At 44.7% G+C, this 24057-nt stretch overlaps 1 protein-coding gene and 2 long non-coding RNA genes across 16 annotated transcripts; 1 reads left to right on the forward strand and 2 right to left on the reverse strand.

Moving 5' to 3' along the window:
• Window positions 1–188: 188 nt before the first annotated feature.
• LOC111560064 lies at window positions 189–2627 on the reverse strand. The gene is made up of 3 exons (XR_002741548.2): window positions 2489–2627; window positions 1548–1649; window positions 189–571 (listed from the first exon to the last, which is right to left on the reverse strand). It is a non-coding gene; the product is annotated as an uncharacterized LOC111560064 (long non-coding RNA).
• LOC102899133 (zinc finger protein 709-like) lies at window positions 2499–22104 on the forward strand. 14 transcript variants are annotated; one of them, XM_023252250.2, is made up of 9 exons: window positions 3672–3825; window positions 11754–11957; window positions 12162–12171; window positions 12735–12821; window positions 13600–13766; window positions 14390–14516; window positions 15229–15324; window positions 15845–15927; window positions 16367–22104. In XM_023252250.2, the coding sequence occupies exons 5-9, from the start codon at window positions 13629–13631 to the stop codon at window positions 18488–18490; spliced, it is 2568 nt and encodes an 855-aa protein (XP_023108018.1). In that variant the 5' UTR covers window positions 3672–3825; window positions 11754–11957; window positions 12162–12171; window positions 12735–12821; window positions 13600–13628; the 3' UTR covers window positions 18491–22104. The 14 variants fall into 14 exon arrangements, with proteins under 14 accessions (XP_044911070.1, XP_044911068.1, XP_044911072.1 ...); XM_045055134.1 differs by lacking the exons at window positions 3672–3825; window positions 12162–12171 and adding exons at window positions 3868–4091; window positions 4518–4681; XM_045055133.1 differs by lacking the exons at window positions 3672–3825; window positions 12162–12171 and adding an exon at window positions 2505–2638.
• LOC111560066 lies at window positions 9338–18163 on the reverse strand. Its single transcript, XR_002741556.2, has 2 exons — window positions 18029–18163; window positions 9338–10143 (listed from the first exon to the last, which is right to left on the reverse strand). It is a non-coding gene; the product is annotated as an uncharacterized LOC111560066 (long non-coding RNA).
• Window positions 22105–24057: the final 1953 nt, after the last annotated feature.

The following is a 24057-nucleotide window of genomic DNA, read 5'->3' on the forward strand; positions in this document are numbered from 1 at the left end:
CAGTTTCTAACTGTCTTAATGATTTACAAGAAAAACACCATGTTTAACAATGGACCTCCAGGAACCTATAGGCTCAATTTCCTGGAGCCTTAAGGTCACCCTCCCCTCTACAGGATGGAAAACCTTCTAGTAGTCAGTCTTCATAATCTCAGTGCAGTGCTTTCTGCCTACAGGTCCTGTTCCCATGCTTTAACAAAACCACCTTTTATTTTTTTTTTGCACCAAAACCTTTTCAAGAATTCCTTCTTGGCCGTCAGCTTAGAAACAATTCATTTCAACATCGGTGTCTACCTGCTGCTGCCTGTGCAGAATTTTCTAAGTACGTGTCAGAACCTGGGATGCCATCCCAAGTCATCCTCTAGTGGCTGGGAAACACTGACAGGATACCCAGGGACCTCCTGGTGGTCCATCAACAGCCCCAGACAAAGAACACAAACCCAGAAGCCCAGACATGAGGGTGGCTGGCAGGAAGTGGAGAAAGGCAGTCAGCACGGAGACAGGGCTGTGGCCTGATGTTTGGTATAGGCAGGGCTTTGGAGACAGGCAGAAATGGATCCTAAGTCCAGCTTCCCTGGAAAACACATGCACAAACCAAAATAATAATTGTCTCTGAATGACAGATTGTTTTCAGACGAATTTTCATGCCCTATCCTATTCTGTGAATTTCTATTTTCAGTATTTTGGAAAAAATGAACACATATAAATAGTAATCTGGTATTTTTAGAAGAGAGAAGAAAAATGAATATTGCTCCTAGGATATGAATTGGATTATATAAGAAATAAGGATGACAATCTATTCTAGGGCCTCATGCTAAACATATAATGTGCCATTTGGAAACCACATCATAAGGAAATAAAACCCATGAGTACTTTTTTTACATTAAGTTTGATAGTTTCCATGCATCACTTGACCTAGTGATGACAAAAACCATGAGCTCTATGAAAGTGAGTTCTTGCTGCCCCTAAGTAACTGTTTCTTTTTTAAAAATTTTTTTTCAACGTTTTTATTTATTTTTGGGACAGAGAGAGACAGAGCATGAACGGGGGAGGGGCAGAGAGAGAGGGAGACACAGAATCGGAAGCAGGCTCCAGGCTCCGAGCCATCAGCCCAGAGCCTGACGTGGGGCTCGAACTCACGGACCGTGAGATCCTGACCTGGCTGAAGTCGGACGCTTAACCGACTGCGCCACCCAGTCGCCCCCTAAGTAACTGTTTCTAATGAATGATGCTAAATAAGGTAAAAATATTATCTAATAAGGTTTCCACGACACATGACACATTATGCGTAACATAAAAACTTTGTCCTGACTGTTGGCCTGTTGGTCTTTCATATCTCACACATAGTACACACTTCATAGATATCACTTCTTGAAAGAAGCCTCATAAATTTCGTATTTGTATTCCCATTCTAAAAATACTGAAACAAGCTCACTGCAGTCGTACCATATGAAAAACACATCTGAAGAAAAAAATGGATATTGTATGTATGGTACCATAGCAAAAACTGAATACCAAAATAGGATATTCACTCACTCCCTTTCACTTACTCCGTCGTTCCAGGTCCATTAGACAACCTACATCCTGTATTTCAGCTTCTTTTTCCAGTGGGCCACGGGAACAGTGAAAACAGCAGCCAGGGCATTTTGACCCTTCAGAGCCACCGGAAAAAAAAAAAAAGAAAAAAGTCTAAGTCATGCCAGGAACCACTTTCTGTGGTTACTGTGGACCCCCGCGAACTTCACCTATGCTCTGCCTGACTCTGGAAATATTCTAAGTGGCCATGAGGACCCAAGAGCCACTAGTGTCTGCCTGGAAAGGTTGGAGACGGTGTCTATGCTACTGAATTCCTATCCAGAACTTCCTAGGTTACTTCAGGAGTCTGGGAAATGCCACTGCCCCAAATGGGAATCTCAAGGGAAGCTTTCTAGGCCTGCCTGGAAAGGCTGCTGCAGGACTAGAAGCCGCTGAGAAGGTGATGCGCACACTGAAAAACGACAATAAATTTTATAAGTCCTGGGGGGCGGGGAGGGGCCGGGAACAACTTGTACCATCCCTGAACATTTGTACAAAAAGGACACAGGGAACTTGAAAATACAGTTGGAAACCTTAGCTCACAGCCAGCTCAGTCAAAAGATGACAAGAACGACGGGAAGCTGTTAGACTAGTTCTGTTAATATAACAAATGATCAATATCCTCACGGAGTGCACATGAAATTGGTGTAAAATTGCTTAGGACCCAACAATATTTTCAAAATGTCACGAAGGCTGGGAAAGCACGGAGACCTCTAGCATGACCCTCACACAATACGGTTAAAAGGGAATGCATTTGGGATGTGCCCCCTGCTACCCACCCCACCCCCCCCGCCCCTCTGCCAGCCCTCCGCTGCTCCCGCTGGGTCGAGCCCGGGCACTCCCGTCCACTACGACCGTTTCCCCCAGTGCACAGGACCCCCCACGTGGCATCCTCTAGGCTGCTCATTTTACTCACTCTCCCTTCGCGGTCGCCCGGCGTCTCCCTCCCGGTCTTTCTTCCCTCAAGTCGCCGCCCACTCGGCACTCGGCGACGGAACGGATGCCGTCTACGTCCTAGCAGCTCACTTTCCAGTGGGATATCGGGAATGTAGGCACACTCTGGCAGGTACGGCCGGGGGAACAGGTTTGGGGACAGTACAGCACGAGGTGTCACACAACGGGGTCGTCCCTCCCCCAGCCCGGGGCCCAGGGACCTCGCCCCGGGCTGGGGCCTCGCCCTCAAGGTGACCGGGAATAGAAGGCCTGGCGACGGCAGGGCCTCACTGCAGGAGGATGAGAATGGCTCGGAGGTGGGTCTGGGAGAGGAATGGGGTCAGGCCAGTATCAGGGCCAGGGGCGGAGGCGGCGGCCCCGGGGGTAGCAGGGCGTGGGGGGAACGTGAAGAGCAAGAACCCAGGTCCGAGGGAGGACATGGCGTGGGCGGGGACTAGGGAGGGTGAGCAGAGACCAGGAGGAGTCGTCAGCGGAGGGGCGGGGCCGGTCAGGGCGTAACCAGCGTGGGGCGTGACTTAGAAAGGTGGGCAAAGACCAGGATGGGCGTCAGCTAAAGGAAAGGGCCATCTTGGGGCGTGGCTAGCGCGGGACAGGGCCTAAGGAGGTGAGCAGAGGGAGGGGACGGAGACGTCCACTGAGGGGCGGGGCTGCTGTAGGACGCGACGAACGTGGGGCGGGGCATAGGGAGGGTGAGCGGGAACGGGACAAAAGCCGAGGGGTAGGGCCGGCGAGGACGTGAGCTGCGTGAGGCGGGGACTAAGGAGGTTGAACAGAGACCAGAAGGGGACCTAAGCGGAGGGGCGGAGCCAATGCAAGAGGTGGGCAGAGCGAGGAGGGGCCTAAGGGAGGTTTAGGGGGAATGGGGCGTCAGCGGAGGGGCGGAGCCGGTGGGAGGTGTAACCAGTGTGGGGCGCGGCTTTGGGAAGGTGAGCAGAGACGAGGACGGAACGTCAGCTGAAGGACAGGGCCGGCTTGGGGCGTGGCTAGCGCGGGACTGGGCCTAGGGAGGGTGAGCGGATTTTGGGGCTGGGGACGTCCGCTGAGGAGCGCGGTTGGTATAGGACATCGGGAACGTGGGGAGGGGCCTAGGGAGGGTGAGCGGGAACCGCACAAAAGCCGAGGGGCAGGGCCGGTGTAGGACGTGGCCAGCCATGTGGCGCGGCCTAGGGAGGATGAGCGGGGAGTGAGTGTCAGGCGAGGGGCGGGACGGGCGTAATACGTGGTCACCGTGAGGCGGAGCCTAAGGAAGGTGAGCAGAGCGCCCAGACGTGGAATCAACGACCGGCGGGTCGAGGGAAGGTGAGTGTAGACCGGGAACGACTTGTCACCTGAGGGAGAGAGCCAGACTGGACGTCGCCACGGTGGGGCGGGACCTAGGAGGACGAGCGGGGGCGGGCGGTTTGCGGCGCGGGCCACTCCCCCTTCCGCCCCCGCCTTTCCGGTCCCGCTCCTCCTTGTGTCCCACGCGCCAGCGGACTGGCCGCTCTAGTGGGTTTGGGGGTGCTTGGTGTCTGGGGAGCTGGCTGCTTCTTCCCTAGCTGCGTGACTGTTTCAGGGAATTCCAGGTGAGACTCAGAGCCCTGGGCCTTTTGCACTGAACGCGCCGATGTGCCCCGGTTAGGGTGACAGGTGTGTGCACAGCCCCATTGGCTGGGCACGACGGGCTGGGTTTGAGGATCTCGCGGGACCCCAGCGGCTGCCCTTGGCGCGCGGGTTAGTTGACAGGGCAGGGCAGGCGGGATCTGTGCTGGTGGCGGAGAGCCGGAGGGATCGGCGGGACGTGGCCCAGAGCAGGGGGTGCTCAGAGGGAGGCTGAGTGTCTGGGACTTGGGGGAGAAGCGTGGGTGTCACCGAAAATCGCTTTGTGTCGTTAGGTCCTCGGTGTTGCAGCTTTACGTTTTCCTGGGGCGACTCCCAGAGCTATCTGAAGATTTTTTTTTTTTTGAGAAGCATGGGATATTCTTTTATTTCTTTTCTTTTATTGTATTTAGAGAGAGTGCTAGCGGCGGAGGGGCAGAGGGAGGGACAGAATCCAATGCAGGCTGCAACCCTGAGCCAAGCCAATACTGCGCTGGATCCCAGACCCTGGGACGATCTGAGTGAAAATCGAGAGTCTGATGCTCAACCGTCTGAGCCACCCACGCCCCCGATAAGTGTGGGATATTGTTTTTTGTGGGGGTTTTTTTGCCCTTAATTTTTTTTATGCTTATTCATTTTTTGAGAGACGGAGAAAGAGTGCTAGCGGGGGAGGGGCAGAGAGAAGACACAGAATCAGAAGCAAGCCCCTGGCCCCGAAAGCCCCTTGCAGCTTGAACCCACAGATCGTGAGATCAAGACCTGAGCAAAGTCGGACTCAACCGACTGAACCACCCAGGTGCCCCAAGTGTGGGATATTATGATTACTGCTTTTGTTTTCTATTTCTTAATGTTTTATGTCAAGTTGGGATAATGAATGAGGTTTGTAAAATGGATACCATTTGGGAATATGTGGATTTTGCTTTTAATTGATGAAAAATTAATTTTTCAATACCTGGGAACATTTGATAGGGATGTTTCTTGTTTGCCATTGTTAACCTTAAAAACAAAACTGCCAGGGGGCCCCAAACCGGGCACCAAGCTGAGCATGGAGACTGCTTGGTTGCTGTCTCTCCCTGTGCCCCTCTTCCCTCCCCTGTGTGAAAGCACATTCTCTCTCTCTCTCCCTTAAAATAAAAAAAAAGTAGAACTGCCTGTTATTTTAGCAACAACAGACGATGGGGTTATTTGGGAATGTGTAAAAGAGAATAGCAATACGGGACAACAAGCTTTAGAAAAACTGTAGGGAAGCATGGGAACCAAGGGAAGGCTTGCTTTTTTAAGGAGAAAAGGGGTAATTTGGGAAGGTTGCTGTGAGCTAAAAGTCCACTGGAGTGAACTGAGAGTTTGAAGTGTGGTGGCTTCTCACTGGCTGAACTGTTGTTCTGGGGGCTGAGGAAAGGTCTCTTCCTGCTGCTGGAGTTGTTGAGTAGTATCCACGTGCAAGGCCAAGTCCCCAAAGGGTGCAGTCCCTCTTCCTGTTGGATCTGCAATTGACTGTGTGTTCTAGGGTGTGAAAGTTTTCCCTGCCACATCTCCCCACTCCATTTTAGGGAGGTTTCCTATTACTAAGTTTCACACCATAAACATTAAAAATCAGCTGTCAAATTTCAGTGGCTTCATTTATACCTTTTTTAAAGTTTTATTTATTTATTTTGAGAGCATGAACAGGGAAGGGACGGAGAGAGAGGGAGACAGAAAATCCCAGGCAGGCTCCTCACTATCAGCACAGACCCAGATATGGTGCTCGAACTCCTGAACTGTGAGATCATGACCTGAACCAAAATCAGGAGTCAGACACTCAACCCACTGAACCCCCAGGTGCCCCAATATACCCTTAATAAACTTTAACATGAAAACGTAAGTTAACATCTCTTTTTTATATTTCCTTTGGAAAATCTAATCCCAGTTGGAATTTGGCACTACCTGATTCCAGCCACTCATGCTGCATAACTTCTCAAGGATTATTTACAAGAGAAGACATGCTTCTGGCTTTCTTACAACTTTTTTTTTTTAATGGTTTTTCTTTTTAATGTTTGTTTATTTGTGAGAGAGAGTGAGCCACAGGGGAGGAACAGAGAGAGGGAGACACAGGTCCAAAGTGGGCTCCATGCTGACAGCAGAGAGGCCAAAATGGGGCTCAAACTCATGAAACCTGAGATCATGACCTGACCCAAATCACGCTTAACCAACTGAGTTAGCCAGGTACCCTCTTTCTCAAAACTTTGAGTTGATTTAATATTTGAACTCAAATCACCTCAGAAATTGGAAGATATGTTTCTGTTAGGCAACAGAACAGTAACCACTATGGAGTTCCTATAAAGAGGTCCCAGTACTCCTCCAAGTCTCCGAATCTCCATTCCCCTGAGCTCACCTTACTCCGCAAAGACCTTCCTAGCACCTAGACATAACAGCTGTCTCTCAATCATCTTGAGCTTCCATCAAGGAATCTTGCATTTTCTAAGCTTGTTAGAAATCAGAGATGCATAAAAACTTACAACATAAGGACTAGAATACCCTGGGAAATCTTTGGGAATTATGTATCAACAGGGCAGAGCCTAGGGATCTGATATTCTCTTATTTTCTGGAATAAAGACTGCTTATGTTCTGTCTGATAAACTAATTTTCTTGTGCTCCTAAGTTAAAGGGTAGTAGGAACCAGGGGCTCCTAGGCGGCTCAGTCGATTGAGCATCTAACTTTGGCTCCGGTCATGATCTCACCGTTCATGGGTTCAAACCCCACGTCAGGCTCTGTGCTGACAGCTTGGACCCTGGAGCCTGTTTCAGGTTCTGTATATCCCCTCTCTCTCTCTCTGCCCGTACCCCAGTCCCACTCTCTCTCTCAAAATAAGTACATACATGAAAGATTAAATAATAATAATACTAAAAAGGATAGAAGGAACCAGCACTAGGAAGCCAACTATTTCAGACCCAAATTAAGTATCTCTATCTTATTCCTTTGAGGTCTGTGTCTGCCTTCTCCACTGTGCATCAGATATCATTGTACTGGGATAAATATAAGGAGCTCTGTCTCAGTAATTGTATATTAATGCTTCTATCCATTTTCCTTTCAAAAAAGCTTCCATATTGTCTTTTGTTTCCTAAAAATTACAAACTGATTCTAATACTTTTTGCCGGCAATGAAAACAGCACAAAACAAATGATATTTAATAAATATTAAAACTTAGCCTTTAGCTGTCACCCAAGGTTTGTTACTATGACTCTCTATCCCAGTGCCTACACCCACTTGCTAATTCACAGTCCTATTTGGCTTGTCCCACCTCGGGCATTTGCACTTGTCTGTTTTTCTCTGTATGACGCTTCCTCTGATCTCCTCATGAATAATTGCCACTATCATTTCTCTACTTTCTCAGAACCACATTCTCTGAACACATGTTTTTAAAACAACTTTTGTTTTCTAACAACAAATATTTTCAAGATTTATTCAACTATGTCATATTTACAACTGTGCCTCAGGGCCCAGTTGGCTGGGTGGCTAAGTCAGTTAAGTGTCTGACTTCAGCTCAGATCATGATCTCACAGTCTGTGAGTTCAAACCCCATGTTGGGCTGTATGCTGACCGCTCAGAGCCTGGAGCCTCTTCCAATTCTGTGTCTCCCTCTCTCCCTGCCCGCCCTCTCTCTTTCTCTCTTTCACAAATAAATACACATTAAAAAAAAAAAAAAAGAACTGTGCCTACAAGTTAAAGAGGGGAAACTCTTCTATCTGTTTTTGGATTTTTTTTCTTATAGAGATCTTTGTAAGTTTTTATTCCTGTATAATTTATCAACATTCTGGGTCTTGAATCCATATGTCTGTGACCCCAGTGCCCCTGCCATTCTGCAGAATGGATGTCGTGTTAGCAGGCATGAAAACTACAGTAATCTTCTTGTCCATTTCCATCAGAGCTCTTGGGTGACCAGATGCATTGTCAATGAGCAGTGATATTTTGAAAAGGATTTTTTTTTCTGAGCAGTAGGTCTCAACAGTGGGCTTAAATACTCAGCAAACCACGTTGTAAAGAGATGCACTATCATCCGGCCTTTGTTATCTGTTGATGGAACTCAGCCAGGGCAGACTTAGTATAATTCTTAAGGGCCCCAGGATTTTCAGGATGGTACATGGGCATTGGCTTCAACTTAGTCACCAGCCGCATTAGCTCCTAACAAGAGAGTCAGTCTGTCCTTTGCAGCTTTGAAGCCAGCCACTGACTTCTCTCTGGCTATGAAAGTCCTGGATGGCATCTTCTTCCGACAGAAGGCTTCCAGTAGATTTTCCAACTTAAAAGCTGTTGGTCGCTGCAGCCACCAGCATGAATTGTCTCAGCCAGATCCTCTGGATAACTGGCTGCAGCTTCTGTATCAGCACTCGCTGCCTCACCTTGCAGTTTTATGTTATGGAGACGACTGCTTTTCCTTACTCCCACCAACCATCCTCTGCTCACATCAGATGTTTTTCTGAAGTTTCTTCACCTCCCTCATCCTTCAGAGAATTAATTGAAGAGAGTCAGGGCCTTGCTCTGGATTGGGCTTTGGCTTAAGGGAATGGTGACCTTCTATACAGACCACACAAACCTTCTCCATATCTACAATAGGTCTGTTTCAGTTCACTTTCTTTTTTTTAATGTGTATTTATTTTTGAGATAGAGACAGAGCACGAGCAGAGGAGGGGCAGAGAGAGACACACACACACACACACACACAAAATCCTAAGCAGGCTCCAGACTCTGAGCTGTCAGCACAGAGCCCGACACGGGGCCGGATCCCATGAACCGTGAGATGGTGACCTGAGCTGAAGTCGGACGCTTAACCGACTGAGCCACCCAGGCTCCTCTCACTTCACATTCTTATCACCCATGTGTCCGCTGGACTTGCACTTTTAATTTTCTTCAAGGACTCTTCCTTTGCATTCACAGCTTGGCTGACCTTTTGGCACAAGACACCTAGCTTTCAGCCTGTCTCTGCTTTCAGCGTGCCTTTCTCACGAAGCTCATTCATTTCTACCTCTTGATTTAACGTGACAGACCTTGAACACTTAGGAGGCCGGTGTAGGGCTGTCTCATGGAAAAGAGGCCCAAGGAGAGGAGGAGGGGGACAGCTGGTGGGTGGAGCAGTCAGAATACACGCAACACTTACTGATTAAGGTAGCCCACACCTATGGGCACAGCTCGTGGCACCCCAAAACAATTGCAATAGTAACATCAAAGATCTTTGAGCACAGACCACAGTAACAAATATGATAATGAAAATGTTTTAAATATTGTGAGAATTCCCAAAATGTGACACAGAGATAATGTGAGCAATTGCCCTTGGAAAAATGGCACCGATCAACATGGCGTTGCCACGCACCTTTGTAAAAAGCAGTATCTGTAAAGCACAATACAACAAAGTGTGCCTGCCTGTAGTTAAGACCTGGAGGAGAAGAGGTTCTATATTCTTCTGGGCCCAGGCCACCACCTTCAGCAGCCCTCTCCTCTTCATCTCCAGGCAAGTAAATGAAATCCTAGAGCAGACCCTTCCTCTTCTCCAAGTCAGATTTAGTTGACATCCTACTGACTGCCATGCTCTACACGCACAAAATAAGATAGGTTCCATGAATAAATTATACCTTCAATGTTCATTTTCCCATACATAGGATGTGTTTCAACTATTTTTGAATAATACGAAAAAGTATATACGTCTTAGGATCTGTCTTCATATATAAAAGAATAAATTACTTGTGAAGAAAAATCAGGCAATGTATTTTCATTTCAGGCACAGGCATTTGGTTCCCAAAAGAACAGTTTGTCCCTTTTTTCTTCTTAATGTGTTTGTATCAAATATAAAAGTGAACCTATAGTAACTCTCAAAAGGGAGCATAATTTTTACAGCGGGAATTTAAGGTAATCAGGTTCTCGTTTCCCTGGTTCTCTGACACGTTCCTGTCTTGCCAGCCTCATCACAGTGCACCATCCTTGAGGCAGTGAGGACTTCTGCTCATCAGAAAGGAGTGTCTGCGGTAGGAGACTGTGGACCAGGCTTGTGCCACACAGAGAGTGGAGCTCTATTAGAGAGTAAAAAGGATACGTGATCAGATCCTGCGTTGTTTAAGGGCTCATTTAGAAGAGATCATTTAAAGAAATTTTTAAAAAACAAGAAAACTTTGTGTACAGAATCTCAAAGGATATATCTTTTAGGAAAACTTGTAGAAAATACAGATGTTTTAGTCAGTTTCCTAAAAACTTATTTGAGCAAAGCCTTAGGACTCCCCATGGAGGTAGGCAGGAGCACTATTAGAGACTTTCCCCCTCCCCTGGTAACAGAACTTGTATAAAATTGCTGAAAGAAGCCAAACCATTTGTGTCCCAGGGGCTGAGAGCAAACTACAGTCAGGTGAGTTGGGTGGACTGGACGGGGAGGCAGGCTAGTGGATTTCTGAAGACGATGGCAGGTCTAAAGGTCCTACTTGCAAGGCCAGTGAGAAAGCAGGGAAGAAGTTAAAGCTGGAGAGTGTTAGGAATGAAATTTGTGCTTGTAAGTGATATTAGCCCCACCCAGCAGCCTCTGGAGAGGGGAGTGGTTGCTGGAGGTTGAGCTCTAGAAACACTCTTGAACACTGGAGACCAACCTCCAGGCTGGTGAGAGCTTCCATCTGCTGGAGGGTACTCCTGCCCACCTCCATGGGGACTGATGGATCCTGCCCTGGGGACCCTTCTGGACCTCACCCCGTGTACCTCTTCATCTGACTGTTCATCCTTGTAATAAACCAGTAAAACTGAGTAAAGTGTTTTCCTAAATTCTAGGAGTCATTCTAGAAAATTGCCAAGCCTAATTTGAGGGATTGTGGGACCCCTTGAATCTACAGTGCTCTCGGCAGAAAATGTGGGCAGTCTGGGCACTACATTTATGGTTGGCATCTGAAGTAGAGGAAGTCTCATGGGGCTAAGACTTTGAACTTGTGGGATCTGATGCTGACTCCAGGAAGATGGTGTCAGAATGAACTGAATCCTTGGACACCCAGGCAATGTCAGAACATTAGTTGTTGGGGTGAAGAAAACTATTTATACGAATTTTTAGATTTTGAGAAATCCATGACTGTTGTCTGTCACAGGGTGTTGGTCGGTAAGTGGGTGGACGAAATGGATGTATAAGGGAGGTAAGAAGGCAGAACTAACAAAATATGCTTTTTTGTCTCAGATGTTATTGAGCACGAGCCATGTAACCAGGCATTGGGATAGGTCCCGTGTATGCAGTTGGAATAAAGTTTCTTTTTTTTTTTTTTGGTCCTGCATGCATGCAGAAAAGAGTGCATGGGGATTGAGGTGGGCAGTAAAAGGGTTGGAATTAGGGGCTGATAGACTTTAAGTGGTGTCAGTGGATGAGCTGGAAAGGGAGAGGCTCTGATTGCTGGAGGGATCTCCGGTTCTTCATCTGACAGGGCATTCCTGGTAAGACCTGGCAGGGGGCTATACCACTTAAGAGGACCATGTTTAGAAATCTGAGTTTGGGAAACAGAACACAACTGAAATCCTAGCTGTATCATTCCTTAGCCATGTACTTTCCTCATCTTGCTAAAGTTTCCTGAAACTGTGTCATGTGTCCATGTCATTCTGGGCTGCAATAATAAAATACCACACATTGGTGGCTTAAACAACCGACATTTGTTTTTCACAGTTCTGGAGCCTGGGAACTCCCAAGACCAAGGTGTCAGCAGATTCAGTATCCTTGATGTGCCTGCCTTCTCACTGGGTCCTAACTTGGTAGAGAGAGAGAGAGCTGTGGTGTGTTCCTCTAAGAATTACTCCAGTCCCTTCATCGGGGACCTCCTCTCAAGACCTCATCTAAACCTAATTACCTCTCAAAACGCCCCACCTCCAGGTACCATCACATGGGGAATTAGGGCTTTGACATACGGACTTGGGTGAGGCTGGAGGGGACACTGCCATCCGGTCCATAACAGTGACTGTACTGAAAATAGCAGGATCTATTCTGAGGATTAGTTAAGTGAATGTTCTTAAGTTTCCAAGCAGAGAGTCCTATTATTAAACTTTGAATTTGTCTTCCTTATTTTTTGGACTCCAGGTGTAAGGAGGTGAGTTATGTCTACTTTTGTTTGTGATACAATATCATTTTTCCGTGAAATACATTTAAGTACAAACAAAATTTTGGTAAGAATTCAGACTTTACCAACATGTTTAAATATACGATTTATGAAATGCTGGGGTGTCATTTGTGGTGATGACTAATATACGACAATATTCCAGTTACAACTTTACTAAAATGTCAGATTGAACAAATATATTCCCTCATAAAACAAAACCTCTGCATTGTACATTTTCTAAGTCAGGCACTTTTAGGTTTGGGGTTCAGGGAGGGAATTAAATATCCCTATGAAAAAGTTGGCAGTTAACTTAGAAATAATGATTTTCATTGCCTCGTATGAATTCCTATCTTATTGACGAGCAGCGGTAGCCAAAGCCTTGTCACTTCTGATCCGAGCGGAAGTAAGAGCTCCCACAATTGTCTCAGGGCATGTGGCGTGTTCTTGTAGGGGGAGCTGGGGGGTTGCATGCAGGCACATCAGGGATTCATGACCAGGGGGTCTGGGAATTGTGGGTAAGACTGGAGTCTCTTGGCTTCTCTCTCCTTGCCCAGCTTTTCCTGCATACGGTTTGCACTCTCAGTGAGTGGAAATCCGGAGGAAGAGACGTGGTGGCCGAACTCTTGATGATGCAACTGCAGGTGGGTGGATATGCGATCCTTCTCCTGAATGATGCCTCTGTTGCCTGTGGCTGGGAAGGCTTCTCTTGGCCCAAGTCTTCTAAGTGCATCCAGGCAGTTTTCAAGGGTCTGGGTTCTAGTTCATTGTTGCCAGGACGCGAGGATACTTTTTGTTGGTCAGGGATGGATCAGGAAGAAGTCTCCTTTCCAGGATTTACACAGTGCATCTCGTGCTCCTTAAGGATGTCCTTGCAGAAAAGAAATATGCAGAGTTTTCCTTCCTCATGCAGTGTATGAGCTTGGTTGGTGGGTGATTTACCCGTGGGCCATGGTAGTGGCTGCAGTGACCTTGGCACGTGGTGACAGGTGATAGAGATGAGCAAGACCGGCAGTTTACGCTCCACTGAGGAGGCGGGCCTTTGAGCAGGTCAGCTCTGCAGTTTTCCAGAGAGTACAGGAAACTTTTGTGTGAGAGAGGAAATCAGCCATCTTTTCTTTTCCCCTCAGTTTTAAGCTTACTAAAGGTTTGGTAACATACACTTGGCTAATCTGGAAACTTCCAAAGATGACTAAATCCTCTTTACTACCCTTATCCCTTTTCACCCATTTTCTCTCATTATAATTAAACTTTTTAAAATTGGAAATCTGAAAACAGTGCCTAGGGAGTATTTTTCAAAAAATTAACCCTGTATTTGGCAGAATGTGGGTAAAACTAGAGTCAAATTTAGAATCCTGTTGCCATTTTAGAAGGATTAGAGAGGCTACAAGTAATCGAGAGGATTCTATTGCCTTTCAACAGAAAAAACAGGATTACCATATGGAGGATTGATGCAGTCATCATTGTTGTTAAGAATGGAGAGCTCACTGCAGGAGAGATCACTGTGGGGCCATCCTTCGGACGAGCCATCTCAGGAGCCCCTAACCGGACCGCAGGACCTGTCTGCCCTAATACCTTATAAAGAACAAGTGAGTTTGTAACATGAGAGGTGCGACTTGCTGACCTCAAGTTCTGCATGACAGTTGTTCATCCTGCAGAATGCTGGGCATTGCTTCATAGGTGTCTACCTTTAATGTTTATATACCTACACTTGTACATATGAAGTGTTTGCTGTAAAAGACGCATCTGCACATTAGCTCATTGGAACTCTCAGTACCACTATTCATATATATATGTATATATATATTTTTTTCTTTTTTTAGTAATTTCTACAGCGAGCATGGGGCTTAAACTCATGACCCTGAGGCCAAGAGTCACACGCTCTTCCAACTGAGCCAGCCAGGCACTTCTCAATAGTACTATTTAACCTAGGTTATAATTACCACCCAGAAAGTCAAAATTGCTAGCTTATTAGAATGTTGCCAGGTTATTTCCTATTGAGATTCCTTTATGATGAAGTAATTGTGTGTTTTTTTAATGTGTCTGAAAGGCAGAAAGCAGATCAGCATGGGAGAATATTTGATATGAATCACAAATGGAATTTGAGGTTTCTATACATACAGTTCCTCACTCTGCTATCACTATCATGTTGACAGCTGTCCCCTAGGGATTGTTCAGCCTGGCCCTACTGAAACAATATCTGATATTTTAGGAATCTGTGACCCTCAAAGATATAGCTGTAGACTTTACCCAGGAAGAGTGGGCCCTGATGGACACATCCCAGAGAACGCTGTACAGAGATGTGATGCTGGAGAACATTAGTCATCTGGTCTCTGTGGGTGAGTCTGTCGCCATCTATTCATTCTTCCATCCATCCATCCTTTTGTTTATTAACCTTCTATCCAGGAGAGCTTCCACATATTCTAATATAGCTGTCTGCCCTAATTCATATTCTTTTGTAGCATTTCTGAATACTAGATGGAATTTGTAACTTTCTTTACTTTCATCATGTGTGTTACATGATAATTTGAATACAGTCTTCTTGGCCCAAGTGTGTATCTACTGCACTTTCTCCAAGACCCAGAACAATGCTGGGAATACAGTACATATTTTTTGAATGAATAAATAAACATCCTAAATATTTTTCTGTCCTAAGCAGTGTGGGAATGGTGAGCACGGTAGAAAATATAACATCTTGTATCACTTTCCACATAAAACTCCACAGAATATTCTGGTGGAGTTTATGTGTATTGTATTCCTTTGAAAATAGTGTTAATCCCCTTGTGAGAACATTTAATTCCTTCTGGATTCAAACACTAAGCCTTCTGCTCTCTCTCAGCTTGGGCAGGACCATCAGCAACCGGAGATCATACTGTCTTTGGGTGCAGTGTCAGCCTGAGAGCCTTTATCAATGTTTTTAGTCTTCAAGGTGTTATCCTCTGGGCTGTTCTTCCACACTCACGTTCTTCCTCAGTTGCCTGTATAGTAGAATATCAGGTGCTGTTCTCGGCACGGAACTGCAAATTCACATACCATTCTCCATTGATATAGGGTGTCATTTCTTCAGATCAGATGTGATCTCCCCGTGGGAGCAAAGAGGGGAGCTGTGGAGGGAAGAAAGAGGACCTCCCCAAGGCTGGAGTCCAGGTGAGCTGCAGACATGCCTCAGTATGAGAAGGCTAGTGAGTAAGCAGGGTCTTATTGATGTCAGTGCAGATTTCCTTGAGTGAACGACAGCTTCAGAAACTGTGAGTGGCCAGTAAGACAGCATTCCTCAGATTGTGTCATTATTTCTCCCACATCAGTTTCTCTTCATGTACCTGTACTTACATTTCACCTCAGGCAAGCAATGTTCCTGTCCTCGTTGGAGGCGAAATTTCGCATTGTGGTCTGTGTCATGATTTCTACTGTCCTTCTTTTAGGATTTCCACTCTGATATTCTCTGCAACAGCCCATCATTATTTTATTTTTCCTTAACTTAAACATTGAGTTTTGTTCTAATTGATACTATTCTAAAATGTATATCTATTCACCAGTATTTTCCTCAATTTCACATTATTTGGTCATGTGTGCTTACCTGGTCTTGTGAGCTTGTCAACACTTTAATTCCCCTAGTCTACTCAAGGTGTTTCTCAGGTTTATTTCTTTTTTTCCTCAACTATTTTAGGCATGAAAAAAAGCCATAACAAGCAAGAAATAATATCTATGCAAGATATCTACATGAAGGACCCACTGAACTGCTGGACAATAGTAAGTGTCATGAGGAGGAACCTTGCCTATTCATGTTCAAGGCCTGGGTGGAGCCTATGTCATCAGTTGTAGAATCACATAACAATTAGTATAAGTACCTTCTCACAGAATGTGATTGACAATTTAAATCTGGGGAAGAAATTAGCCTGGATTTAAGCTATAATTGTTCTGAGAAATGGATAATTGCATAACCATGGTTTATTGGCATGACACATAATGATACCTTCAAAAACACTCAGCCCTCCAATAAAGATGCTACCAAGGGTAAAAATGTTTGTGCATGTCAGTGATGAACACCCCATGTGCATGTAAGTGATCTGGGGAAGGTTTCAGTTGGAGATTACCACTGAATGGCCAGCCTGGAATTCATAGGTAGAGAACTGGGTGTATGCATGTTTGGGAGAAGTCCTATAACAGTCTCTCATCTCTTTCCCAACAGCAGAAACGTCATGCAGGAGAAAACCTCTCTGTATATAGTGGGTATGAAGTTTTCATTCACACCTACACATTGACGCAACATGTCTTAACTCACACTAGACAGAAACTCTATAGATGCAATGAATGTGGAAAACACTTCACCCGAAACGCCAACCTTCATACCCATAAAATAAGTCACACAGGAGAGAATCCATTTGCTTGTAATCAGTGTGGGAGGCGCTTCAGGTATTTTTCATCTTTAACTAGACATAAGCGAATTCATACTGGAGAGAAGCCTTATGAATGTCATCTATGTGGGAAAGCCTTTGTTCGTAGTTCCCTTAAACAACATCAGAGAATTCACACTGGAGAGAAACCATACACATGTCCTCTATGTGGAAAAGGCTTCGTTACAAGGTCTAATCTTCGAGAACATGAGAGAACTCACAGTGGAGAGAAACCATACAAATGTCATCTATGTGGAAAAGCTTTTGTTCAAAGCTCTTGTCTTAGAAAACATGAGAGAACTCATACTGGAGAGAAACCATATAAATGTCATCTATGTGGAAAATCCTTTGTTCAAAGTTCTTGTCTTAGAAAACACGAGAAAACTCACACTGGAGAGAAACCATATAAATGTCATCAGTGTGGAAAAGCCTTTGTTACAAGCTCTGATCTTGGAAAACACGAGAAAACTCACACTGGAGGGGAATCATATACAGGTTATCTGTTTGGAAAATCTTTTGTTCAAAGCTCTTGTCTTAGAAAACACGAGGAAACTCAGCCTGGTGAGAAACCCTGTACGTGTCATCAGTGTGGAAAAGCCTTTGTTACAAGCTCTGATCTTAGAAAACATGAGAAAACTCACACTGGAGGGGAATCCTATACATGTCATCTATGTGGAAAAGCCTGTGTTGAATGCTCTTGTCTTACAAAACACGAGAAAACTCTCCCTGATGAGAAACCATATACATGTCATCAGTGTGGAAAAGCATTTGTTACAAGCTCTAATCTTAGAAAACATGAGAAAACTCACACTGGAGAGAAACCATATACATGTCATCTTTGTGGAAAAGCCTTTACTCAAAGCTCTAATCTTCGGGAACATGAGAGAACTCACACCGGTGAGAAACCATATATATGTCATCTATGTGGAAAAGCCTTTGTTCAAAGCTCTTGTCTTAGAAAACATGAGAAAACTCACACTGGGGAGAAACCATATACATGTCACCTATGTGGAAAAGGCTTTGTTACAAGATCGAATCTTCGACAACACGAAAGAATTCACACTGGAGAGAAACCGTATAAATGTCACCTGTGTGGGAAAGCCTTTCTTCAAAGCTGTAATCTTCGAGAACATGAGAGAACTCACAGTGGAGAAAAACCATATACATGTCATCTATGTGGAAAAGACTTTGTTCAAAGCTCTTATCTTCGAGAACATGAGAGAACGCACACTGGTGAGGAACCATATACATGTCATCTATGTGGAAAAGCATTTGTTACAAGCTCTAATCTTAGAAAACATGAGAAAACTCACACTGGTGAGAAACCATTTACATGTCATCTATGTGGAAAAGGCTTCGTTATAAGGTCCAGTCTTCGAGAACATGAAAGAATACACACTGGGGAGAAACCATATACCTGTCATCTATGTGGAAAAGCCTTTCTTCAAAACTCTTACCTTCGAGAACATGAGAGAACTCACACCGGCGAGAAACCATATAAATGTCTTCTATGTGGAAAAGCCTTTGTTCGACGGTCTTGTCTTAAAAGACACGAGAAAACTCACACTGGAGAGAAACCATATACATGTCATCAGTGTGGAAAAGCCTTTGTTACAAGCTCTCATCTTAGAAAACACGAGAAAACTCACACTGGCAAGAAACCATATATATGTCATCTATGTGGAAAAGGCTTTGTTACAAGGTCCGATCTTCTAGAACATGAAAGAATTCACATTGGAGAGAAACCATATGCATGTCATCTATGTGGAAAAGCATTTGTTACAAGCTCTGATCTGAGAGACCATGAGGGAACTCACACTGCAGAGAAACCATATACATGTCTTCTATGTGGAAAAGCCTTTGTTACAAACTCTGATCTTAGAGACCATGAGGGAACTCACTCTAATTCTAGTGAATGAACATGGAAGTGCCTTCAGCCACAGCGCTAATGTGAAACCAACCAGAGGACTCAGGTGGGGGAAGTTCCATGGTCATATTCATTATGGAAATGCCTTCATTTTTAACTTCTCCTTACACAACATGAGTGAACTGCATTTGGAGGAACCCTATATTTACAATCAAAGGGGAAGAGACATTAGCTGGCCTCTGGTCATAGGGTGCACAAGAAAATCCAGTGAATAACAGTCTAATCTCCTTAAATGGGAAATGACACAAGAAAATCTTTACAGAAAGAGGTCACTGTAGGAGAATAACAAAAATTAATGCTGGAGAAGTTATTCATTGTTACATGCATGGAAAAAAACTTGACTAGTAGAAAAACCATTGTAGGCATGTGAAGTTTCACACACTGTATAATAGTGAACGAATGGCAGTCTAAAGTGATTTTTAATTCCTTAGTCAACATGTAGTTTCTCACACTGTACATATAGCATTGCTAAAATCAGATAAAAGGTTAGACTTTGCATTAGAAATCCCTGACTAGGAAAAACCTTTATCAAGAAAGTCTTAACACACAATTTAGATATTAATTTATAATTTTGCCTAATGGCCTATTATAAAAATATAAGAAAGGTAGGATTGTGACATCATCTGGGAATTCTAAATTCAGAATTTTGTAACTGTTTTTTTTTTTAGAATAGTTCTTGGAACTGCATATGAAGCAAAGTTGTTGCTGAAAAATCCATTGTGTTGGTCAGGGCCTATTTTTCATGCATCAATAGTAGTTATGATGATTGGATTCAACTAGAAAGCATCTTTGAATATTAACTGAAAAACAGCACAAGATGATGCGTCATGACTACATATTGTTAACCATGTATGTGGGTCGTAGTGATGAACTAAAGATTGTTACATAGATAGTTTGTGACCGAACCCTGTATAAATTTTCATTTTAAAATGCCATTATTGAGGGACATCTGGGTGGCTCAGTCGGTTAAGCATTCGACTTTGATTCAGGTCACGATCTCACAGCTGAATTCAAGCCCCACGTTTGCGCTCTGCCGACAGCTCAGAGCCTGGAGCCTGCTTGAGATTCTGTCTCAGTCTTTCTCTGCCCCTCCCCCCCTGTCTCTCAAAAATAAATAAATGTAAAGATTAAAAAGAATAAAATGCCATTATTGAGACAAAGAAGGGTATTACCTTACAATAAGGGGTCCATTCAACAATAGGATATAGTGTGTAAATATTTATTCACTCAACATAGGAGCACCTACATGTATAAAACAAATATGAACAGATGTTAAGGGAGAGAGAGTTATGTAATAGAAGGGGGGCGTTAATACACCCTTCCAACAATGAATGAAACATTCAGACAAAATCAGAAAACATCAACCATAAGTGACGTTAGATGAGATGGACTTCAGAGAGGTACACTGCACACGCATACTTCATCCAAAAGCAGCAAAAAAACACTCTTTGCAAGTGCCCATGAGATATTCTCCAGAATTGGTCATAGTTACTGCCTGTTAGTACCAGTGCGTATTTTCTTCCTATTTTATCCAAGCCATGTAATTGCCCCTCTTCCTCTCCTGAAAACCCCTTGCTTTCACCCCACAGATGGGACACTTTTCTGGTTACTGCTGGAATTGGTGCTCCCCAAACTGCAATTCTTTAATCCCAAATAAACACTTACCTGCCTTTCATTGTAGCTCGTTTTCAGGTTGGCAGAGGGGACAAGTAATGTTTCTTTTCCTTTCTTGGCCAGGCACTATCTGGGAGAGATGACTTTGGAAGGAAGTCTTACTCTATTCTGGCTCTCCCAGTTTTCAGGATCCCACCCGCAGCTCCAGAGTGAGTGTGCTCACTCTGCCACTGCCTCAAAAGGTGCCACCATAGACCACCAAACTATTGAAGGAAAATAATTGTTAAAATCTTTTAATATTTTTGAGGGAGAGAGAGAATCCTAGCCGGCTCTGCCATGTCCTCACAAAGCCCATTTTGGGGCCTGAACCCATTAACCATGAGATCAGGACCTGAGGCGAATTCAGATGCTCAATGGACTGTGCCCACCCAGGTGCCCCGAAGAAAAATAATTTTCCTTTAACCCTTCTAGGTTCTTGGCTTTGATGTCCCACCCCAGCTGGGGTGCCAGACAACACTAAACGGGAGGCTCTGAGCCCCTGCGCTGCTCCCGGCGGCCAGCAGGTGGCGCGCAAACCTGCCCTTTCTGGGGGGAGAGGGGCGCGTGAGCTTTCCACCATGGTTGGCGGGGGGAGGACGGGGGGGAGGACGGGGGAGACACGCGCACTGACGGCTATGGGCTGGGGAGGGGCTGCGCCCGCCTCCTGGAGGCGCCTCTCAGGCAGGGAACGCAGAGCCTCGCTCCTGAGTGTCCCCGCGTGGGCCACTCTCCGCCTTCGCAGTGCCGCTTTAGGGACACTCGGCGCGGGCGCTCAAAGGACAGCCACCGCGGGAGTCTGCGAGGCCAAAGTGGAACTTCCGGGGCAGTCGGAGCAGGTCCAGATGGACCCCAGCCTCCACCCAGAGGCAACTTTGCCTGAACACGCATTCCTTGCTAGTACGCTTTTTCTTTTTAATCCCCTCCTTTGGCCTTTAAAAACCTTTTCCTATTTCACTCAGAGGAGCCTCCTCTCCTTGCCGGATGCAATGTCCCCCCACCCACAAACCGTTTAATAAAGCCAATTAGATTTTCAAATTGACGGGGTTGAATGCAGGTTTTTTAGCACACCAAGGGGAAATGGGGCCCCTATGTACATGCTTCCACTGGCTTTTAATGTTTCATTTCCTTATAACGCTATATAAAGTAGCTGAAAAAACAGATGTACTAACATATTTGAAGTTCCAAAATTTTATTTACACCCCAAACAGAAGTATTCCAGTACCTTACCTTTTCTTCCAAATTCAGAAAGTGTATTTCTAAGTTCTTTTAAAGTTTCACATATATCTAACCGGCTTTCAAAGTCACTTTCTCTCATTTGTTTTAAGCAGGGGGACAGGCCTTCTAATAGCACACAACTTCATATATTGCCAGTTTCTCCTTTGTTCAAAATAATGTACCACATTGATAATTTGCATTTAAAAAACGGTTTTGATTTCAGCACTGTACTTCCTCTTCTGAGATTATGTATATTAGTACTTGGTAAAATGGTAATTTATGAGGAAATTGTTCTAGTAGCATTCAATCTTGGTGCCCTGTGTGAGAAGGAAAGCTGGGAAACACAAGTAAAAAGGGCCAGCCCGATGTCCAAGGTTAGATACTCCCCTTGAATGCTTTTGGCTTCTGTAATCTTGCTTGCCTCTTCCATCAGCCAGAAACCAGGAACCAGAAGCTTGACTAGTAGTCCCATTCAACCCGGAAGCACATAGGCATGAAAGATCAGTAAAACCCATACCAAGCCAGATGCTTAGCCTTTGGAGGTGACTCTGCTGGACCAGCACTGGTGATAAATACAGTTTTTGATTCCCCGAGGGTGTGCCACTTATCTCTTCCTGGGCGCTGAGCATTTGCTGTAACATGTGTGTATCTATGTGTTTATAGGTAGTTTATAGAACAGAAATGAGAATATTCCATGTGTTTGCTGAGTTAGAAAAAAACTGTATACCTTGTACCCTATTTTTTTTTTCAATTTTTTTTTCAACATTTATTTTTGGGACAGAGAGAGACAGAGCATGAACGGGGGAGGGGCAGAGAGAGAGGGAGACACAGAATCGGAAACAGGCTCCAGGCTCCGAGCCATCAGCCCAGAGCCTGACGCGGGGCTCAAACTCACGGACCGCGAGATCGTGACCTGGCTGAAGTCGGACGCTTAACCAACTGCGCCACCCAGGCGCCCCGTACATTGTACCCTATTTTTAAAGTTATTCTATTTATATTTATAGAAACGGAAGTTTTAAATACTTGAAATCGTGAGCTGAACACAGATTTGGCACAGTGATTTTGGGAAGGGGACATAACTTCTCCCTTTATCTATGGTTGTCATAATTGTCCATTATTGTATCTGGCCAAGAGCAGTTTTATATCAATATCATGTTGCCAATTGATAATTACCTAACCTAGACCATATCCATTTTTTTAAAGCAAAATGATGTAATACAGGTTTACTGCCAGATAAAAGGTGAACAAGGAAAACCCCCTGCATGTCATCATCCTCTACATTGTAGAAGTGTGTTTTTCTAGTAAAGAGTAAACCAGGTCTCTGTAAAATGTTATTTAGTCCCATCTCATATTTTATTCAACATGATGGCTGATATTTTGCGTTTAACTTTCCCTCATGTAAAATATTTTAGGAAAGTAAGTTTACATTGCTCAAAACAAAAACACATGACAATCCATATCTTCACATGGCTTTGCATTTCTTACCTTGCAAGAAACTGTACAGCTGAAGAAAAAAAATGGGGTGTCTAAATTGAACATGAATTTCTGTTGCACCCTGCATTCATTTTTCTAATCTAGACTCTGGGAGACTTGGGAGACTACATTGTACAGAATGTGTGAGTTACACTGAGCAGACACCCTCCAAACGTCCCCCAGTTAAGGTGGGATGGGTAAAACATTCCTCAGGTACTGGCGACTGCCTGAGAACATAGGCAGGGAGAAAAGAAACGGTTAGCTGATGTGGAAAACAAAGGCAAAAGGAAATGCAGATAACATTAAATCTCCTTATAATTTGCAGCCCATTGACAAATACTTGAGATCTGCAGAGTATGACATTCCTCCAGGAACTCCCAATCTTAATGCTTTGCTAGAGGCAAAAAAAACACCTTATCTTGACAATAATAGCCAGGGCTCCTGGATCCTATGTCATCTTTAACATGTGAATATCCCTTTGGAAACTGATTTGTACATTCCTCCACTTAAAAGCATGTAACCAATCACAACCCCAGTGCAGCTCTTTCTGCCCAAGAGTCCTGTCCTTGTGCTTTAATAAAAACACCTTTTTCTTGCACCAAAAACATCTCAAGAATTCCTTCCCAGACCCCAGATCAAGTCACATCAATTACATTCATGCTGGACATGAAACCACTAGAGTTTGTAACTGTCCTTTTTTTTTTTTTTTTTTTAAGAGACAGTGTGAGCAAGGCAGAGGGGCAGAGAGAGACAGAATCTTAAGCAGGCTCTACGCTCAGCCAGGATCCTGACACATGGCTCCATCTCATGACCCTGGCACCATGACATGAGCCAAAATCGAGCCAGACGCTCAACCAACTGAGCCACCCAGGCAGCCAGATTGTAACTGTCTTAATGATTTACAAGAAAAACACCATGTTAATAATAGACCTCAAGGGGCGCCTGGGTGGCTCAGTCGGTTAAGCGGCCGACTTCAGCTCAGGTCACAATCTCGCAGTCCATGAGTTCGAGCCCCGCGTCGGGCTCTGGGCCGATGGCTCAGAGTCTGGAGCCTGCTTCCGATTCTGTGTCTCCCTCTCTCTCTGCCCTTCCCCCATTCATGCTGTCTCTCTCTGTCTCAAAAATAAACGTTAAAAAAAATTTTTAATCTTTAAAAAAAAATAATAATAGACCTCAAGGAACCTATAGACTCAGTTTCCTGGAGCCCTAAGGTCACCC

Source organism: Felis catus, chromosome B1 (assembly GCF_018350175.1).
Source record: "Felis catus isolate Fca126 chromosome B1, F.catus_Fca126_mat1.0, whole genome shotgun sequence".
Classification (NCBI taxonomy): Eukaryota; Metazoa; Chordata; class Mammalia; order Carnivora; family Felidae; genus Felis; species Felis catus.

Coding starts and splice junctions, on each gene's coding strand:
- LOC102899133 (XM_045055135.1), top strand. CDS start 13,629: ATGCAGTCATCATTGTTGTTAAGAATGGAGAGCTCACTGCAGGAGAGA. Junction 15,325..15,844: donor TCCCCAAGGCTGGAGTCCAG/GTGAGCTGCAGA, acceptor CAACTATTTTAG/GCATGAAAAAAAGCCATAAC. Junction 15,928..16,366: donor CACTGAACTGCTGGACAATA/GTAAGTGTCATG, acceptor CTTTCCCAACAG/CAGAAACGTCATGCAGGAGA.